The sequence below is a fragment of the Mobula birostris genome, chromosome 24, assembly GCF_030028105.1.
Source record: "Mobula birostris isolate sMobBir1 chromosome 24, sMobBir1.hap1, whole genome shotgun sequence".
NCBI classification, from domain to species: Eukaryota; Metazoa; Chordata; class Chondrichthyes; order Myliobatiformes; family Myliobatidae; genus Mobula; species Mobula birostris.
This window is the reverse complement of record NC_092393.1, coordinates 37090088-37107497: the sequence shown is the minus strand read 5'-3', so window position 1 is coordinate 37107497 and position 17410 is coordinate 37090088. Positions and strand designations below refer to the sequence as shown.

Below are 17410 nucleotides of genomic sequence, written 5' to 3'. Positions count from 1 at the left end.
TTGGCGCAAGGGGCAGGCCTTTAGGTTCTTGGATCATTGGGATCTCTTCTGGGTGAGGTATGACCTATTCAAAAGAGGTTGCACTTGAACCCGAGGGGGGACCAATATTCTCACAGGCAGATTTGTTAGAGCTTTTGGGGAGTTGTTAGAGCTGCAGAGGGATGGGAAATGGAGTGAAAGGACTCAAGATAAGATGGATGGTATAAAAGCAAGGAAAGCGTGCAGTCAGACGGTCAGGAAGGGCAGGAAGATAATAGGACAAAATTGCAGCCAGCAGGGTGAGTATCAGTGCGGTAGGGATACAGAATCAAAAAGGGTAGCAAATACTCAAAGTATTATATCTCAATGCATGGAGTATTAGAAATACAGTAGATGATCTTGTTGCACTTTTACAGATTGTTGGGTATGATGTTGTGGCCATTAATGAATCGTGGCTGAAGGATGGTAGTAATTGGGAGCGGAATGTCCAAGGTTACATTCATTGTATCAGAGGGGTAGGAAGGTAGGCAGAGGGGGTGGCATGGCTCTGCTGATAAAGAATGGCATTGAATCATTAGAAAGATGTGACATAGGATCGGAAGATGCTGAAGCCTTGTAGGTTGAGTTAAGAAACTGCAAGGGTAGAAGGACCCTGACAGTAGTTATATAGAGGCCTCCAAACAGTGGCAGGATGTGGACTACAGATTACAACAGGAAATAGAAAAGGCATGTCAAAAGAGCAATGTTATGATAGTCACGGGAGTTTTTAACATGCAGGTAGATTAGGAAAATCAGGTTGGTAATGGATCCCAAGAGAATGAATTTGTTGAATGCCTAAGAGATGGCTTTTTAGAGCAGTTTGTTGTTGACCTTAATAGGGGATCAGCTATACTGGATTTGGTATTATGTAATGAACTGAAGGTAATTATAACGCTTAAGGTAAAGGAACCTTTAGGAGGTAGTGATCACAATATGATTGAGTTCAACTTGAAATTTGACAAGCAGAAGGTAAAGTCTGATGTAGCAGTATTTCAGTGGAGTAAAGAAAATTACAGTGGTATGAGAGAGGAGTTGGCCAGAGTAAATTGGAAGAAGATGCTGGCAGGGATGACAGCAGAACAGGAATGGCTTGAGCTTCTGGGAAAAATGAGTCAGGTGCAGGATAGAAGTATTCCAAAAACAAAGAAATACTCAAATGGCAAAATAATACAACCGCAGCTAACAAGGGAAGTCAAAGCTAATGTAAAAGCAAAAGAGAAGGCGTAAAACAATGCAAAAATTAGTGGGAAGATAAAGGATTGGGAAGCTTTCAAAAATCTACAGGAAGCAACTAAAAGAATCATTAGGAAGAAAAGATGAAATATGAAAGCAAGCCAGCAAGCAATATCAAGGTAGATAGAAAAGCTTTTTCAAATATATAAAAAGTAAAAGAGAGATGGGAGTGGATATAGGACTGCTAAAAAATAAGGCTGGAGAAATAATAATTGGGGACAAGGAGATGAAATGACAGATGAACTAAATGAGTATTTTGCAACAGCCTTCACTATGGAAGACACTAGCAGTGTGCCAGGTGTTAAAAGGTGTGAGGGAAGATAAGTGAGTGCAGTCTCTATTACAAAGGAGAAGGTGCTCAAAAAGCTGAAGGTCCTAAAAGTACATACGTCACCTGGACCAGATGACCTGCACCCTAGAGTTCTGAAAAAGGTAGTGATAGAAATTGTGGAAGCATTATTAATGATCTTTTAAGAATCGTTGGACTCTGGCGTAGTTCCAAATAGAAAACTGCAAATGTCACTCCACTATTTAAGAAAGGACGGAGGCAGCAGAAAGGAAATTATAGACCAGTTAGCCTGATCTCAGTGGTTGGGAAGATGTTGGAGTCAATTGTTAAGGATGAGGTTACGGAGTACTTGGTGACACAGAACAAGAGAGGACAAAGTCAGCATGGTTTCCTTAAGGGAAAGTGTTGCCTGATGAACCTATTGGAATTCTTTGAGGATGAGAGAGCATTGGCTGATTGGTAGGATGCAGTAAGTGGGAATAAAAGGATTCTTTTCTGGTTGGCTGCTACTGACTAGTGCTGTTCCACAGGGGTTGCTGTTGGGACCATTTATTTTTATGCTGTATATCAATGATTTAGATGATGGAATAGATGGCTTTGCTATTGGTACAGCACAGTTTGCAGATGGTACAAAGATTGGTGGAGGGGCAGGTAGTGATAAGGAAACAGGAAGGCTGCAGAAGGACTTAGACAGATTAGGAGTACAGGCAAGAAAGTGGCAAATGAAATACATTGTTTGAAAATGCATGGTCATGCAGTTTGGTAGAAGGAATAAATGTGCAGACTATTTTCTAAATGGGGAGAAAATCCAAACATCTGAGATGGAAAGGGACTTGGGAGTCCTTCTGCACAACACCCTAAAGGTTAACTTGCAGGCTGACTCTATAGTGAGGGAGGCAAGTGCAATGTTAATATTCATTTCAAGAGGTCTAGAATATAAGAGCAGGGATAGAGTTCCTCTTGCTCTTACCTACCACCCCATTAGCCTCCACATCCAACACATCATTCTCACAACTTCTGCTGTCTCCAAAGGGATCCCACCACTATACTAAGGGTTTAAACCAATTTGGCAGAGGGGATGGGAACAGGAGTGATAGGGTTGAGGGTGGCATAGGGAGTTTGTAAAAGATGCAGTGTGCAGTGAGACTGCTAGCCAAGAGAAGCTGATGATAGGGCATATTTGCAGTCAATGGGATGAGTTGCAATATAAAAGGGGGACAAAAATCAAAAAGGGTGATGAATATAGGACTGAAGTATATATTTAAAAGCATGCAGTATATGGAATTAGATCAATTGTAGCACAGTTACAGAATGGCATGTATGACATTGTGTACGTCACTGAATCGTGGCTGAAAGATTATAGTTAGGAGCTTAACATCCAAGGATACACAATGTATTGAAAGAACAGGCAGGTAGGCAGAAGGGATGTGGAGGTGGGGGGAGCTCTGTTGGTGAAAAATTAAATCAAATCATTGGAAAGAGGTGATATAGGATTGGAATGTATAGAATGGCTGTGAGTAGAGGTAAGAAACTGCAAGGGTAAAAAGACATTGATGGGAGTTATATACAGACCTCCAAATAACAGCAAAGATGTGGCCTACAAATTACACTGGGAGACGGAAAATACATGCTAAAAGGGCAATGTTGCGATAGCCATGGGGATTTCAATATGCCAGTAGAGTGGGAAAATCAGGTTGGTCCTGGATCTCAAGAGGGGAATTTATAGAATGCTTATGAGACAGCTTTATAAACCAGCTCGTGGTTGAGCCCACTAGGGGGTCAGCTATTCTGGACTGGGTGTTAGGAAATGAACCAGAATTGATTAGAGCTTAAGGTAAAGGAACCCTTGGCGGCTAGTGATCATAATATGATAGAATTTACCCTACAATTTGAGGAGAAGCTAAAGTCAGATATATAAGTATTAAAGAGAATTACAGAGGCATGAGAGAGGAGCTGGCCAAAATTGACTGGAAGGGGTCACTAGCAGATATGGCAGAGCAGCAATGGCTGGAGTTTTGGGAACAATTCGGAAGGTGCAGGATAGATACATCCCAAAGAAGAAGTATCCTAAATGCAGGATGACACAACTGTGACAGATGAGAAGTCAAAGCCAACATATAATAAGAGCAAAAATTAGTGGAAAGTTAGAGATTGGGAAGCTTTTAAAGACCAACAGAAGAAAACTAAAAAAAGACCTAAAGAAGGAAAAGAGGGAATACGAAGCTAAGCTAGCTCATAATGTTAAAGAGGATACCAAGAGTTTCTTCAGATGTATGAAGTGTAAAGGGGGGGGGGGCGGTGATAGTAGATATTGGACCGCTCGAAAATAATGCTGGAGAGGAAGTAATGGGGGACAAGGAAGTGGCGAACAAACTGAATAAGTATTTTGCTGAGAAAGACCCTAGCAGTATGCCAGAAGTTCAAGAATGTCAGGGGGGCAGAAGTAAATGAAGTTGCCATTACTAGGGAGAAGGTGCTTGGGAAACTAAATGGTCTGCACGTAGATAAGTCACCTGGTCAAGATGATCTACGCCCCAGGATTCTGAAGGAGGTGGCTGATGAGATTGTGGAGGCATTAATAATGATCCTTCAAGAATCAACGGGCTCCGGGATGGATCCAGATGACTGGAAAATTGCAAATGTCACTCCCCACTTCAAGACAGGAGACAGACAGCAGAAAACAATTGATAGGCCAGTTAGTCTCACCTCAGTGTTTGGGAAGATGTTGGAGTCAATTACTAAGGATGTGGTTTGTGGTACTTGGAGGTACATGATAAGTATGCTGAAGTCTTCATGGTTTCCTTAAGCAAAACTCTTGCCTGACTAATTGGTTTGAATTCTTTGAAGGTATAACAAGCAGGATAGACAAAGGAGAATCGGTGGATGTTGTGTACTTGGATTTTCAGAAGGCATCTGACAAGGTGCCACACACGAGGCTGCTTAACAAGTTTAGAGCCCGAAGTATTACAGGAAAGTTACTAGCATGGATAAAGCAGTGGCTGATTCGCAGGAGGCAAAGAGTGGGAATAAAGGGAGCTTTTCTGATTGGCTGCAGGTGACTAGTGGTGCACCACTGAGGTCTGTGTCGCGACTGCTTCCTTTTATGTTATACCTCAATGATTTGGATGACAGAATTGATGGCTTTGTGGTCAAGTTTGCGGATGATATGAAGATAGGAACAGGGATGCTGCAAAAGGACAATTTAGGTTAGGAGGACGGAAAAAGAAGTGGCAGATGGATTACAGTGTTGGGATGTGTATGGCATGCACTTTGGTAGAAGAAGTAAAAGTATAGACTATTCTCTAAATGGAGAAAAGATTCAAAAATTTGAGGCGTAAAGGGACTTGGGAGTCCTTGTGGAGAATTCCCTAAAGGTTAATTTGCAGGTTGAGTCAGTGGTGAGGAAGGCAAATGCAATATTCACATTCATTTTGAAAGGACTAGAACATAAAGCAAGGATGTAATGCTGAGGCTTTATAAGGCATTGGTAAGGCCTCAAGTGGAGTATTATCAGCAGTTTTGGGCCCCTTATCTAAAATAGGATGTGCTGACATCGGAAAAGGTTCAAGGAGTTTCACAAAAATGATTCTGATATTGAAAGGCTTATCATATGAGTGGTGTTTGATGGTTCTGGACGTGTACTCACTGGAATTCAAAAGAATGAAGGGGATCTCATTGAACCTATCGAATATTGAAAGGGTTCAATAGAGTGAATGTGGAGAGAATGCTTCCTATGGTGGGGGAGTCTAAGACCACAGTGGACATCTTCAAAATACAGGGTTGAGAACTGAGATGAGGAGGAATTTCATTAGCCAGAGTGTTGAATCTGTGGAATTTGTTGCCAAAATGACAAAACAGAATTGATGGGCCTCATTCTGCTCCTATGTCTTATGGTCTAAACACATCTTTACCTCCTCCCCCGCCCCACCCCACCCCACCCCCACTTTCTGCTTTTCACAGACATTGTTCCCTTTGTGATTCCCTTGTCCATTCGTCACATGCACCTGATCTCCCTCCTGGCACTTATCCCTGCAAGCAGCGAAGGTGCAACACCTGTCCATTCACCTCCTCCCTCACCTCCAACCATGGCCCCAAACAGTCCTTCCAAGTGAGGCAACACCTCACCTATGAATCCGTTGCATCCAGTGCTCCTGATACAGCCTCCTGCACATTAGAGAGACCCATCCTAAATTGTGGGACCACTTCTATGAGCACATCCTGGCTTGTGGACTTCTGGTTTCCTCCTCCAGAAGTCAATAATTAGTTCCTTGGCCTTGCTGCAATTGTTTAAGAGGTTGTTGTTATGGCATCACTCAGTCAGAATTTGTATCTCCCTCCTCTTTGCTGATTCGTCACCACCTTTGATTCAGCCTACGACAGTGGAGTAGTCAGCAAACATGAATATAGCAATGGGAGCTAAGCACACAGCCTTGTGGTGCACCTGTGCTGATGCAGATCATGGAGGAAGTGTTGTTGCCAATCTGAACTGAATGGGGTCTGCAAGTGAGGAGACTAAGGATCCAATTGCACAAGGAGTTATTGAGGCCAAACTCTTGAAGCTTATTGATTAGTTTTGAGTGGATGCTGGTCTTGAATGCAGAACTGTAGTTGACAAAGAGCATCCTTATGTTTGCATCTTTGCTGTCTAGATGTTCCAAGGTTGAGTGAAGAGCCATTGAGATAGCACCTGTTGTTGACCTTTTGATCCAGTAGGGAAAATGGAGCTGATCCATGTGACTTCTCAGGTAGGGGTTGATATGTTTTACCATCAACTTCTCAAAACATTTCATCACTGTGAATATAAGTGGTACTGGACAATAGTCATTGAAGCAGGTTACCACTTGGCTCACTTAGCTGTTCTTCTCCTCCCTGCAAACAGGCAGAGATTAAAGAGCAAAACTCCAGAGATTAGCACAACAAAGAGGTGGTCATGGGAGGAAGAGAAGTGGTTATGGGATTGCTTTAGATCGGTGGACTAGGCTGTGTTCAAGGACTCATCTGTGGATCTGAACGAATACACCATGGGTGTCACGGACTTGATAAAAACCATTACAGATGAGTGTGTCCTCACAAAATCATTCAGCCTTCCCCAGCCAGAAGCCCTGGATGAACCATGAGATCTGCAATCTGCTGAGGACCAAATCAGAGACATTCAAGTCTGGTGACCACGAAATTTACAAGAGGTTCAGGTATGGTCCATGGGCCATCCCGTGGGCAGAGTAACAATTCTGGACTAAACTTGAATCAATGAAGGATGCTCGACAGTTGTGCCAGGGCTTGAAAACTACCACAACTTATAGAGTTAAATCAAGCAATATATGTAAAAACAAGGCTTCACTTCCAAATGAGCTCAAAGCCTTTTATGCTTGCTTTGAATGTCAAAACCTGGAGGGACCATCATGAACTCCTACAGCCCAAGATGATCTTGTGATTTCAGGCTCTGAGGCCAACATGTAGGCAGCTTTCAGGAGGATGAATCCATGAAATGCATATGGCTTCACTGGGTTACCTGGAAAAGTACTAAAAACCTGTGCTGATCAACTGGCTGAAATGTTCACTGAGAAATTTATCCTCTCATTTTGGCAGTCTGAGGTACCCACCTGCTTCAAGCAACTTCAATTATATGGCAAAGGACAGCCAAGTGATCTGATTTACCGAAATATCATGATCAAGATGGTGCTGTGTATGTCAGTCGTGTTGCAAGCTCCATTCCAAATCTACAGTATACTTTTGATTTCTGTGATTTCCTTAGCATTTCTTGTTCAAATAGCTGATAGTCACATCAGATACGATAGACTGACTTTCCTGAACACGGCATTTACCCACTACGTGCCATCTTTACACTGGGATCCCCACTTGAGCGATCAATAGGAGATTCACCTCCGACACTGCTGCTACCTCGGAAGTGGCGTCGGAGGCGAGGGAGAAGGGCCAGCATTCTGGTGAGGTTGAGATGGCGTGCTAGTCGGCCGCACTGCCTAGCATACTCCTGGCTAACATTCAGCTGGACAATTAGCCATGCGAACTGAGAGGCAAAATCTCCTATCAGCGAGAAACAAAGGAATGTAGCATTCTGTGTTTCGTGGAGACCTGGCTGATGGAGGAGATGCTGGATCATGCCATCGAGCCCTCTGGGTTCTCCCTATTCCGGGAAGAGTAAAGGAGGTGGGGTATGCTTCATGGTCAATAATGCCTGTTGCGACCCCTGGAACATGCATGCACTCAAATCCTTTTGATCCCCGGATCTGGAGTACCTGGAGCAGCTGTGTAGACCTTTCTGGCTGCCTAGGGAGTTCATGGCTGTTATTATCACAGCTGTGTATATTCCACCACAGGCTGATACCGACCTGGCTCGCAATGAACTGTATAAGACCATCAGCACCCTGGAGGCACAGTCAGAGGCAGCCTTCATCGTTGCCGGTGACATTAATAGAGCGTTGCTGACTAAAGTCTCTCTGAAGTTTTGCCAACACATCCAGGTGAGCACTCGGGGAGATAGCTTACTCGACCACTGCTACTCTCCCTTCCGCAACACCTACAAAGCGCTCCTTCATTCTCCATTTGGAAAAATCAGTTGAATCCTCCATTTTTCTGGTGCCAAAGTACAGATAGAAGCTGAAACAAGAGGCAGCCATAGTTAAAACCGTCCACTGTCGGTCCAACCAATTGGTCTCCATGCATCTTGTGTCTCCTGTGGGATCTTGACAGGATAGATGTGGATAAGATGTTTACTCTTGTGAGAGAATCTTGAACCATGGCTACTCTTTGAAAATAAGACACCACTCATTTAAAATGGAGATGATTTTAGAACTCTTCCTTAAAAGGGCAGTGGATGCATAGAATTTGAATTTTTTTTAATGGATAACTATTAATAAGTACGTGGTAAATGGTTAGCAGAAGCAGGCAGAAATGCCAAGCAGATGAGTTACAATTCTGGAGCAAGATGGCCAGGCCAAATAGCCTACTCCTCCTCTTAATTCTTCTGTTTGTTAGTATGTTCATTAAAACATATTAATTTCTTATTTAAAATTAACAACTGACATTAACAATTTACATTCACAAAAACCTTCTAAATTTCTACTAACTTCTGTATTCTTAATTTCAGGTTAGATAAGTCTGCACTTAATTGATAAAAAAAATGACTCTTCATCACAGATTCCCAAGATAGCATTCAGATCATTCATAAATACTCTCTTACCTGGTAAAAACACTACCTGGCTGCATAGTCCCAGCCAATCAGTAACAGTAAAAAGAAAGGTGCACTTCTACAACTTTTGGGTTTCCAAAGTACTTTGCAGCCAAAAAAAGCATTTTTTGAATTGTTTACTATAGTAAATTGTGGTCGTCAATTTAAGCAAGACATCATAAGCAGCAATGCAATACTAATTAGCAATATGCTTTAGTAAAGTTGATTGAGTAGTAAGCATCAACCAGGATACAAGGGAGAACTTAAGTTTTACTTCAGAATAGCACCATTATTTTTAAATATTTTTTCAAAGCAGCAAATGAATTTCAATTTAACCTCATCCAAGGAACAGCAGCAGACAATACAGGCTGTCGCTAGTTACAAAGAGGTTCCTTTCCCTTTTTACAGAGGACCAGAAGTTTGAAAATACACAAAATCACCTGATATGGGTAACTATACCTCCAAAGTATTGTAATGATGATTTCAACACTTCCACAAAATAGTTGTGAACGGCATCAAAGCCATATAAGATTGCTTTTAAAAAAAAGCAATTACTAAAAGTGGAGAGAGAGGAGTGAGAGAGGAGAGGGGAGAGGGGGGAGAGGGGGGAGAGGGGGAGAGGGGGGGAGGGGGGAGAGGGGAGGGGGGAGGGGGGAGGGGGGAGAGGGGAGAGGGGGAGGGGGGAGGGGGGAGGGGGGAGGGGAGAGGGGAGAGGGGAGAGGGGAGAGGGGAGAGGGGAGAGGGGAGAGGGGAGAGGGGAGAGGGGAGAGGGGAGAGGGGAGAGGGGAGAGGGGAGAGGGGAGAGGGGAGAGGGGAGAGGGGAGAAAGAAAGAAAGAAAAGTAGTTCCGGCATTCATGGAAATGAAGGTAAGTACTTAATGTTGGATATTTGAATTTAATAATATTGTGAAAGCTTATTCAGAAATACAGATATTCATAAATTGGGTGTTTAGAACCTGGGTTCCAGAGTAGAATTTTTTACTCAAATCTTGAGTGGAAAATAGACCACAGATTTTGAACTATGAAGGAGGAGTTCCTTCAACTGAGCCTCTGAGTGAATGAATAATTGCAGGAGATCAATTACAACAGCTGCCACAGTAACAGAAGAATTTTCCAAGGTGGTAGCTGTAGGTATGATCAAGGCAGTTATTAAGAAAGGACTTGCTGCAAAAATCACCAGGACTGCCAATAAAATAGGCAGCCCTCCTTATCCGCGAGGGATTGGTTCCGGGACCTCTCACGGATACCAAAAAACGCGGATGCTCAAGTCCCTCATTCAACCTGTCTCAATAGGTGGACCTTAGGACCCAGCGGAACACTGGACCTTATCTAACCTGCCTCAGTGTGGTGGACATTAGGATCCGGTGGCGGAGCTCTGAATCCGCAGTGTTTCTGTTCGCAAAAATAATCATGATCATGATTGAAAATAAAGTGGAAATAATAAAGCCATCAGAAAGAGGTGAAATGCCATCGGTCATTGGGAAAGCGTTAGGCTACAGTTGGTCAACGATTGGAACAATTTTAAAGGATGAAGTGAGAAAGGCCCTGCCCTGATGAAAGCTACAATTATTACTAAGCAACGCAGTGGTTTAGTTATTGGGTTTTGGGGTTTTGGGTTTTTGATTCTTCACATCAACCCGGCACAGATGGAGAGCATGCTCCAGAACGGTCTGTCACTGGATCGAAGTCGGGAACTTCTGTTCCCAAACCCGGCGCTGAAACATACATTTCTTATGTGTTTTATATGCATAGAAAGGTAAAACATATACTATATACTAAGACAAACGTTTGACTAACTGACACTAAATAATACCAGATGTACCTGTTCCGATTTCTTAGTAAGAGAACTTCCATTTTTTTCGATCCCGATCCATGATAACCTACGCACATCCTCCCGTATACTTTAAATCATCTCTAGATTACTTCTAATACCTAATACAATGTAAATACTATGTAAAATAGTTGTTATACTGCACTGTTTAGGGAATAATGACAAGAAAAAAAAATCTGTACATGCTCGAACATAAGTGCTGGAAGAGCACTTCCGGGTTTTCTCGATTCGCGGTTGGTTGAATTCGCGCATGCAGAACTCGCGGATAAGGAGGGCCGACTGTATTAAACAAGAAGTGAATACCAACACTGGCTGCCAAGATTTAGCAAGCCCCTGCACCCGCACCAAAGTGACAGATATCACATCTTGTTGGTAATCACATTTCCATACAATGTAAAAAGCAGGCCATTTCTTGTTCACTGATGCTGACTCATAGAGCAGTCCCATTCTCCACTAATATTCTCTGTAAACTGATGTCCCTACATTTCCATTAACTGACCACTGATTTTACCACTTACCCACACACTTGAGACAATTTATAGTGGCCAATTAACCCATTAACCCAGGGGTTCCCAACCTTTTTCATACTGTGGACCGGTTTCATATTGACAATATTCTTGCGGACTGGCCGACGGGGGGGGGGTTTAGGGTTGCCAACGTACAAGAGTAGCAGTCAAATACGTTGGGTTTACCCCAAGAAAGACTACAATGACCATGAAGCCTTGCGCGGGCACCAGTGCGCATGCGTAACTTGCACATGTGTTTACGTGCCGATTCCTTAAATATTGTTTTTGCCGATTCTGTTGGCAGCGGCGGCGGGGGTGGAGTGGGGTGGGGTGTGTTAATCACGACTGGAATATAGGTGATAAGTGGCTAATACACTCAATTTCGCTTCTAAAAGGGTTTATCTAACGAATTTAATATTAAACACAGTGCATATTTTTCTCCCATGAATATAGTGATAAGTCAATTATCAGGGGAGGACAAGGGAGCTTGAAGTGTTGAACGAACTTCCAGTAGAAGTGGTAGAGGCAGGTTCGATATTATCATTTAAAGAAAAATTGGATCGGTATATGGACAGGAAAGGAATGGAGGGTTATGGGCTGAGTGCAGGTCAGTGGGACTAGGTGAGAGTAACGTTCGGCACGGACTAGAAGGGGCGAGATCGCCTGCTTCCATGTTGTAATTGTTATATGGTTATATAAGTCATTTATAATAGCATCATAACATTTTAAGTAACGTTTGGATATCAAACACACAGCGCACATTTTCCTCGTATGAACATATAAAATCATTGCAACGCACCAATATTGCTGAATCAGTGGGAGCCCTGGGCTTATTTTCCTGCAACAAGACGGTCCTATCGAGGGATGATGGGAGACAGCGATACTCGAAGGGGGTTCCTTATGTCCAGTCTATTCCGCAATTCGGTTTTCGTTGCATTCATTGCAGAGATATGTTGGAAATGGAAGCAACGTTTTCAGTGCTTTTGTGGCTATCTCAGGATTTTTAACCTTGACTTTGATCCAGAATGCCGGCAGAGATGTTATGTCAAACAAACTTTTCAGCCTGCCGTCATTTGCAAGCTCGAGGAGTTGATCTCCTTCCCGCGCTGAAATGGATGACGTGTGGGTAATGACCTCGCGTGTGTTCAAGCTCAACAGTGGACATGACAGGGAATGAGGAAAGGTGAAGCTGACTCATATCGCCAAATCATATAGTTTCCTTGTGGCCCGGTAGCGCATGCCTTGCAGCCTTGTACCGGTCCGCAGCCCGGTGGTTGGGGACCGCTGCATTAACCCATATATCAATATAACAAAACATGCAACAATTAATGTTTTAAGCCTTAAAAAGGTTTAATAGTAAATACTGCTTGCCATACCTGTTTTTGCAAAGCAAGCTGTCCCTCCACTTCTTGTAATTTGCGCTCCAGCTCCTGTTTTAGTTTTGTATACTCCTCCTGCTGACCATTAATTTTAGAGTCTTTTGAACTCCATTGGAAATAGAGAAAACACCAGTTAAGACTGACAAATTATTTTGTATTTTTCTTAAAAGTACACAGCCTAATCCTGTTAAACAAATTCTGAAAGCTAATTCAAACACACAGATTTTGTAGTTGTGCAGGTTAAAGATGACACCCAATTCAATGTGTGAACTCTGACTGCATTTTTAAAATCAAAACTTGGATCAGAAATATATATTACCATCCAGAGACAAATAATTAAAATGTTTACTGAACTAGTCATATTTGACCTGCTGAGCAGTCTGTAGGTCAAATATGATTAAGACCCTAAATTCAATCCACAATTTAAGCTGACTAATTTTAGCTGAGACATTGTCCCAAAATTATGGGGGAGGGGGAAGAAATCCATTTAGACTTGATTCACTTTACACAAAGTGCTCATATTGTGTTCTGTAGACACTCAAAAGGCAGACAAGGTCACTCGTGGATTCTGGAGAGCAATAAATATCCACACAACCTAATCCTAGAAAGTAATCAATATCTTCACTAATGTAGTGAAGAAAATTGATGAGGGAAAAAGCAGTTGAAAGCAGTATTTTCCTTAAACACCACTATTCATTTAAGCATAGTGTTAGTTAACAAGTCAGCTAAGAACAGCTTCCAAAATGTTTCTTTGCACATTACACAAAGAAACACTATTAGACATTATTTTTGCTTTCTGTAATTGCACAACAGATTTCCATTCCTCAATTAAAATTACATTAGTGATTTTAAATGTCTGTCCTTCAGCTTCTATTATGTTGTAGAAAGGTCTATACAATTATTAATATCATGTTGTGGATCCAACCTATCTGGTATCAGCAAAATGAACTGTTGACATCTGTTCATATTTTGTGTTATAATTGTTCCTTGGCATTTATTATCCAAGCTGACAGCACTAATGAAGTAAAAGGAAGTCTGTGTCACTACAATTTCAAGTAGAAGGGTAGAGTGAACATTTAAATAATATAGTAGATTAATCATTTCAAACAGGAGCATTTGCTGAACCATAACATTTTAATTTCAATTTTGCCAGATACATTTACTTAGTAGCAACCCCCAAATAACACAAATAGTAATTTCCATTTTGTATGAAATCTGTTAAACTAATACTTCTCCTGCATCATCAGTAAACAAACCATACAACGTATAGCAAACAACAGGAATTCTGCAGATGCTGGAAATTCAAGCAACACACATAAAAGTTGCTGGTGAACACAGCAGGCCAGGCAGCATCTCTAGGAAGAGGTGCAGTCGACGTTTCAGGCCGAGACCCTTCGTCAGGACTAACTGAAGGAAGAGTGAGTAAAGGATTTGAAAGTTGGAGGGGGAGAGGGAGATCCAAAATGATAGGAGAAGACAGGAGGGGGAGGGATGGAGCCCTGAATGGTGGTAAGGGAGGAAGTGTTACCACCATTCAGGGCCCCAAACAGTCCTTCCAGGTGAGACAACACTTCACCTGTGAGTCGGCTGGGGTGATATACTGCATCCGGTGCTCCCGATGTGGCCTTTTATATATTGGCGAGACCCGACGCAACTGGGAGACCACTTTGCTGAACATCTACGCTCTGTCCGCCAGGGAAAGAAGGATCTCCCAGTGGCCACACATTTTAATTCCACATCCCATTCCCATTCTGACATGCCTATCCACGGCCTCCTCTACTGTAAAGATGAAGCCACACTCAGGTTGGAGGAACAACACCTTATATTCCGTCTGGGTAGCCTCCAACCTGATGGCATGAACATCGACTTCTCTAACTTCCGCTAATGCCCCACCTCCCCCTCGTACCCCATCTGTTACTTATTTTTATACACACATTCTTTCTCTCACTCTCCTTTTTCTCCCTCTGTCCCTCTGAATACACCCCTTGCCCATCCTCTGGGTGCCCCCCCCTTGTCTTTCTTCCCAGACCTCCTGTCCCATGATCCTCTCGTATCCCTTTTGCCTATCACCTGTCCAGCTCTTGGCTCCATCCCTCCCCCTCCTGTCTTCTCCTATCATTTTGGATCTCCCCCTCCCCGTCCAACTTTCAAATCTCTTACTCACTCTTCCTTCAGTTAGTCCTGACGAAGGGTCTCGGCCTGAAACGTCGACTGCACCTCTTCCTAGAGATGCTGCCCAGCCTGCTGCGTTCACCAGCAACTTTTATGTGTGTTGATACAACGTACAGCTTTCAATCCACTGACCATACCTGCGAATTTTCTCTATTTCCAGTTGATGTGTCTTTAATTGCTGCTGGTACTGGAACTGTAGTTCTTCCCGTGTTTTCATCTCTTTTGCAACAATATTTTGCAACTTGTCAATTTCAATTTGTAGCTCACTGATCTCTGCTTGTTTGCAACTTTCAGTTACTTTTAACTGAGCAAACATGGCATCATAACGTTCCAGATCCCGGTCCCGCTCCTCAAGTACTCTTAGATTGAACATAAAATCTTCTTTCAGTATGTTAAATTTTTCTTGTTCATCTTTGAGTTTTACTTGTGTGTCTTGAAGTGCAGTAACCAATGATTGGATACGTTGTGTTTGTAAGCTCTTCCATTCCTGTTCCTTCCGAGCAAGAAGCTCATCAAAATCATCATTCTCCTGAAGCATTTTAGCAGTTGCACCTTGTAAATTTAACACAATAGGTTACTCAAATGCACTTTAATATTAACTGAATTGGAGTTTCTGTTGTCCTTACCTACCACCCCATGAGCCTCCACATCAAACACACAATTCCCCACAACTTCTGTCATCTTCAATGGGATCCTACCACCAAACACACCTTTACTTCCCCCCCAACCCCACTCTTCACTTTCTGCAGGGATCACTCCCTCCATAATCCATTGTCCATTCGCTCCTCCCCACTAACCCCCTCATATCACATTTCCCAGCAAGCAGGAAAAATGTTACATCTGAACCAATATTCAAGGCCCCATGCAGTCCTCCCAGGTGAGGCAACACTTCACTTGCAAATCTGTTGGGGTGGTCTATTGTATCCAGTACTCCCGATGTGGCCTCCTCTACAATGGTGAGACCTGAGGTAAATTATGGGACTGCTTTGTTGACCACCTCTGCTCCATGTGCCAAAAGCAAAATTTTCTAGTGGTCAACCATTTAAAATCCTATCACCACTCCCATTCAGACATGTCAGTCCATGGCCTCCTCTTCAATCATGAAGAGGCCACTCTCAGGGTGGAGGAGCAACAGCTCATATTCCTGAAGGAAGGAACACAAGTTTTTCCTCTTTTTCTTTACCCCTCCCCCTTCCACATTCTGGCCTTTTACCTCTTCTCCTCACCCCCCGTCACCTCCCCCCGGTAGCCCTCCTTCTTCTCTTTCTCCCATGGTCCAATCTCTTCTCCAATCAGGTATTGTCTTCTCCAGCCCTTTACCTTTCCCACACCTTCAAGCCATCCTCCTTCCCTTCCTTTTCAGTCCTGATGAAGGTCCTGGCTCAAAGCGTCAACTGTTTATTCATTTTCATAGATGCTGCCTGACCTGCCGAGTTCCACCAGCATTTTGTATGTGTTGACTGAAGAATATTTATTATGGTTTCCACTGTATACAATGGATAAGTCTCAAACAACAAGTTTCTCTGACAAAAATGGTACTCTTGTCCCACTTGAGGCATTGACTGATCTGCCTAAATGTATTTCAAGAATTTCGGAACAAAAAAACAATAAATGGGATTAGTTAATTGCGTCTGAAATGCCAATTTATGTAACACTCCACAGGGCACAATGGCTTGTGCTGTAGAAAAGAGAAATTGCTCACCAAGATGTGTAAACTCAAATTACAGTGTATGCATGGGATTATGTACTTTCCTCCTCAATCTTGAGCTGAACATATTTAAGAGAACTTAATTTGCAGTTCCAGTGTTAGGATAAATGAGGAGTGGCAGCCATTATTAAAATCAGAACGTCAGGTCACTCAATTATAACACCTTCAAGCAGTACATAAATACAAGGAAGTCTGCAGATGCTGCAAGTCCAAAGCAACACACGCAAAATGCTAGAGGAACTCAGCAGGTCAGGCACCATCTCTGGAAATGATGTTTCAGGCCGAGACCTTTCTTTAGGAATGAAATGGAAGAGAGAAGACGCCAGAATTAAAAGGTGGGGGGGGGAGGGGAAGGAGGCTAGCTAGACGGTGATAGGTGAAGTCAAGTGGGTGGGAAAGGTGAGGGGCTGGAGAAGAAGGAATCTGATAGGAGAGGAGAGTGGACCATAGAAAAAAGGAGGAGAGGGGACCAAGGGGAAAGTGATAGGCAAGTGAGAAGAGTTAAGAGGCCAGAGTGGAGAATAGAAGAAGAGGGGAGGGGGAAGGGGAGGTAAAAAATACTGGAAGGAGAATTTGATATTTATGCCATCAGATTAGAGGCTACCTACATGGAATATAAGGTGTGGCTCCTCCACCCTGAGGGTGGCCTCATCTTGGCACAAGAGGAGGCTATGGAACAACATGTCAGAATGAGAATGGGAATCGGAATTAAAATGTTTGGCTACCAGGAAGTTCCGCTTTTGGCAGATGGAGCAGAGGTAAGCGGTCCCCCATTTATGACAAGTCTCATCAATGTAGAGGAGGCCACATGAGAGCACCAGACACAAAAGATGACCCCAGCTGATATGCAGGTGAAGTGTTGTCTGAAATGGAAGGTCTTTTTGGGCCCCGATTAGAGGGGGGAGGAGGTGAATAGACAGGTGTAACACACAGGCTACTTGCAGGTGTACATGAAAGTAATCAGTTTTGAAATTACAACGACACATGCATGAATAAACACCAATATACGTCCAGAGAGCGGGCTGCTGTCTCACAGCCGATTACAAGAGATATTGTATGGAAAGTGACGTGACCATGAGACATTCTAT

At 43.0% G+C, this 17410-nt stretch overlaps 1 protein-coding gene across 4 annotated transcripts in view; it reads right to left on the bottom strand.

Annotated features, from left to right (window-relative positions):
- Positions 1-17410, bottom strand: part of ccdc57 (coiled-coil domain containing 57) — a 172543-nt gene that overhangs the window by 135161 nt on the left and 19972 nt on the right. For all 4 annotated transcript variants that reach the window (XM_072242385.1, XM_072242384.1, XM_072242382.1 and 1 more), the window contains exons 2-3: positions 14752-15166; positions 12440-12548 (exon numbers count right to left, since the gene is read on the bottom strand). In XM_072242385.1, the coding sequence (XP_072098486.1) occupies positions 12440-12548; positions 14752-15152 (510 nt within the window). In that variant the 5' untranslated portion in view covers positions 15153-15166. The remainder of the gene's footprint in view (positions 1-12439; positions 12549-14751; positions 15167-17410) is intronic.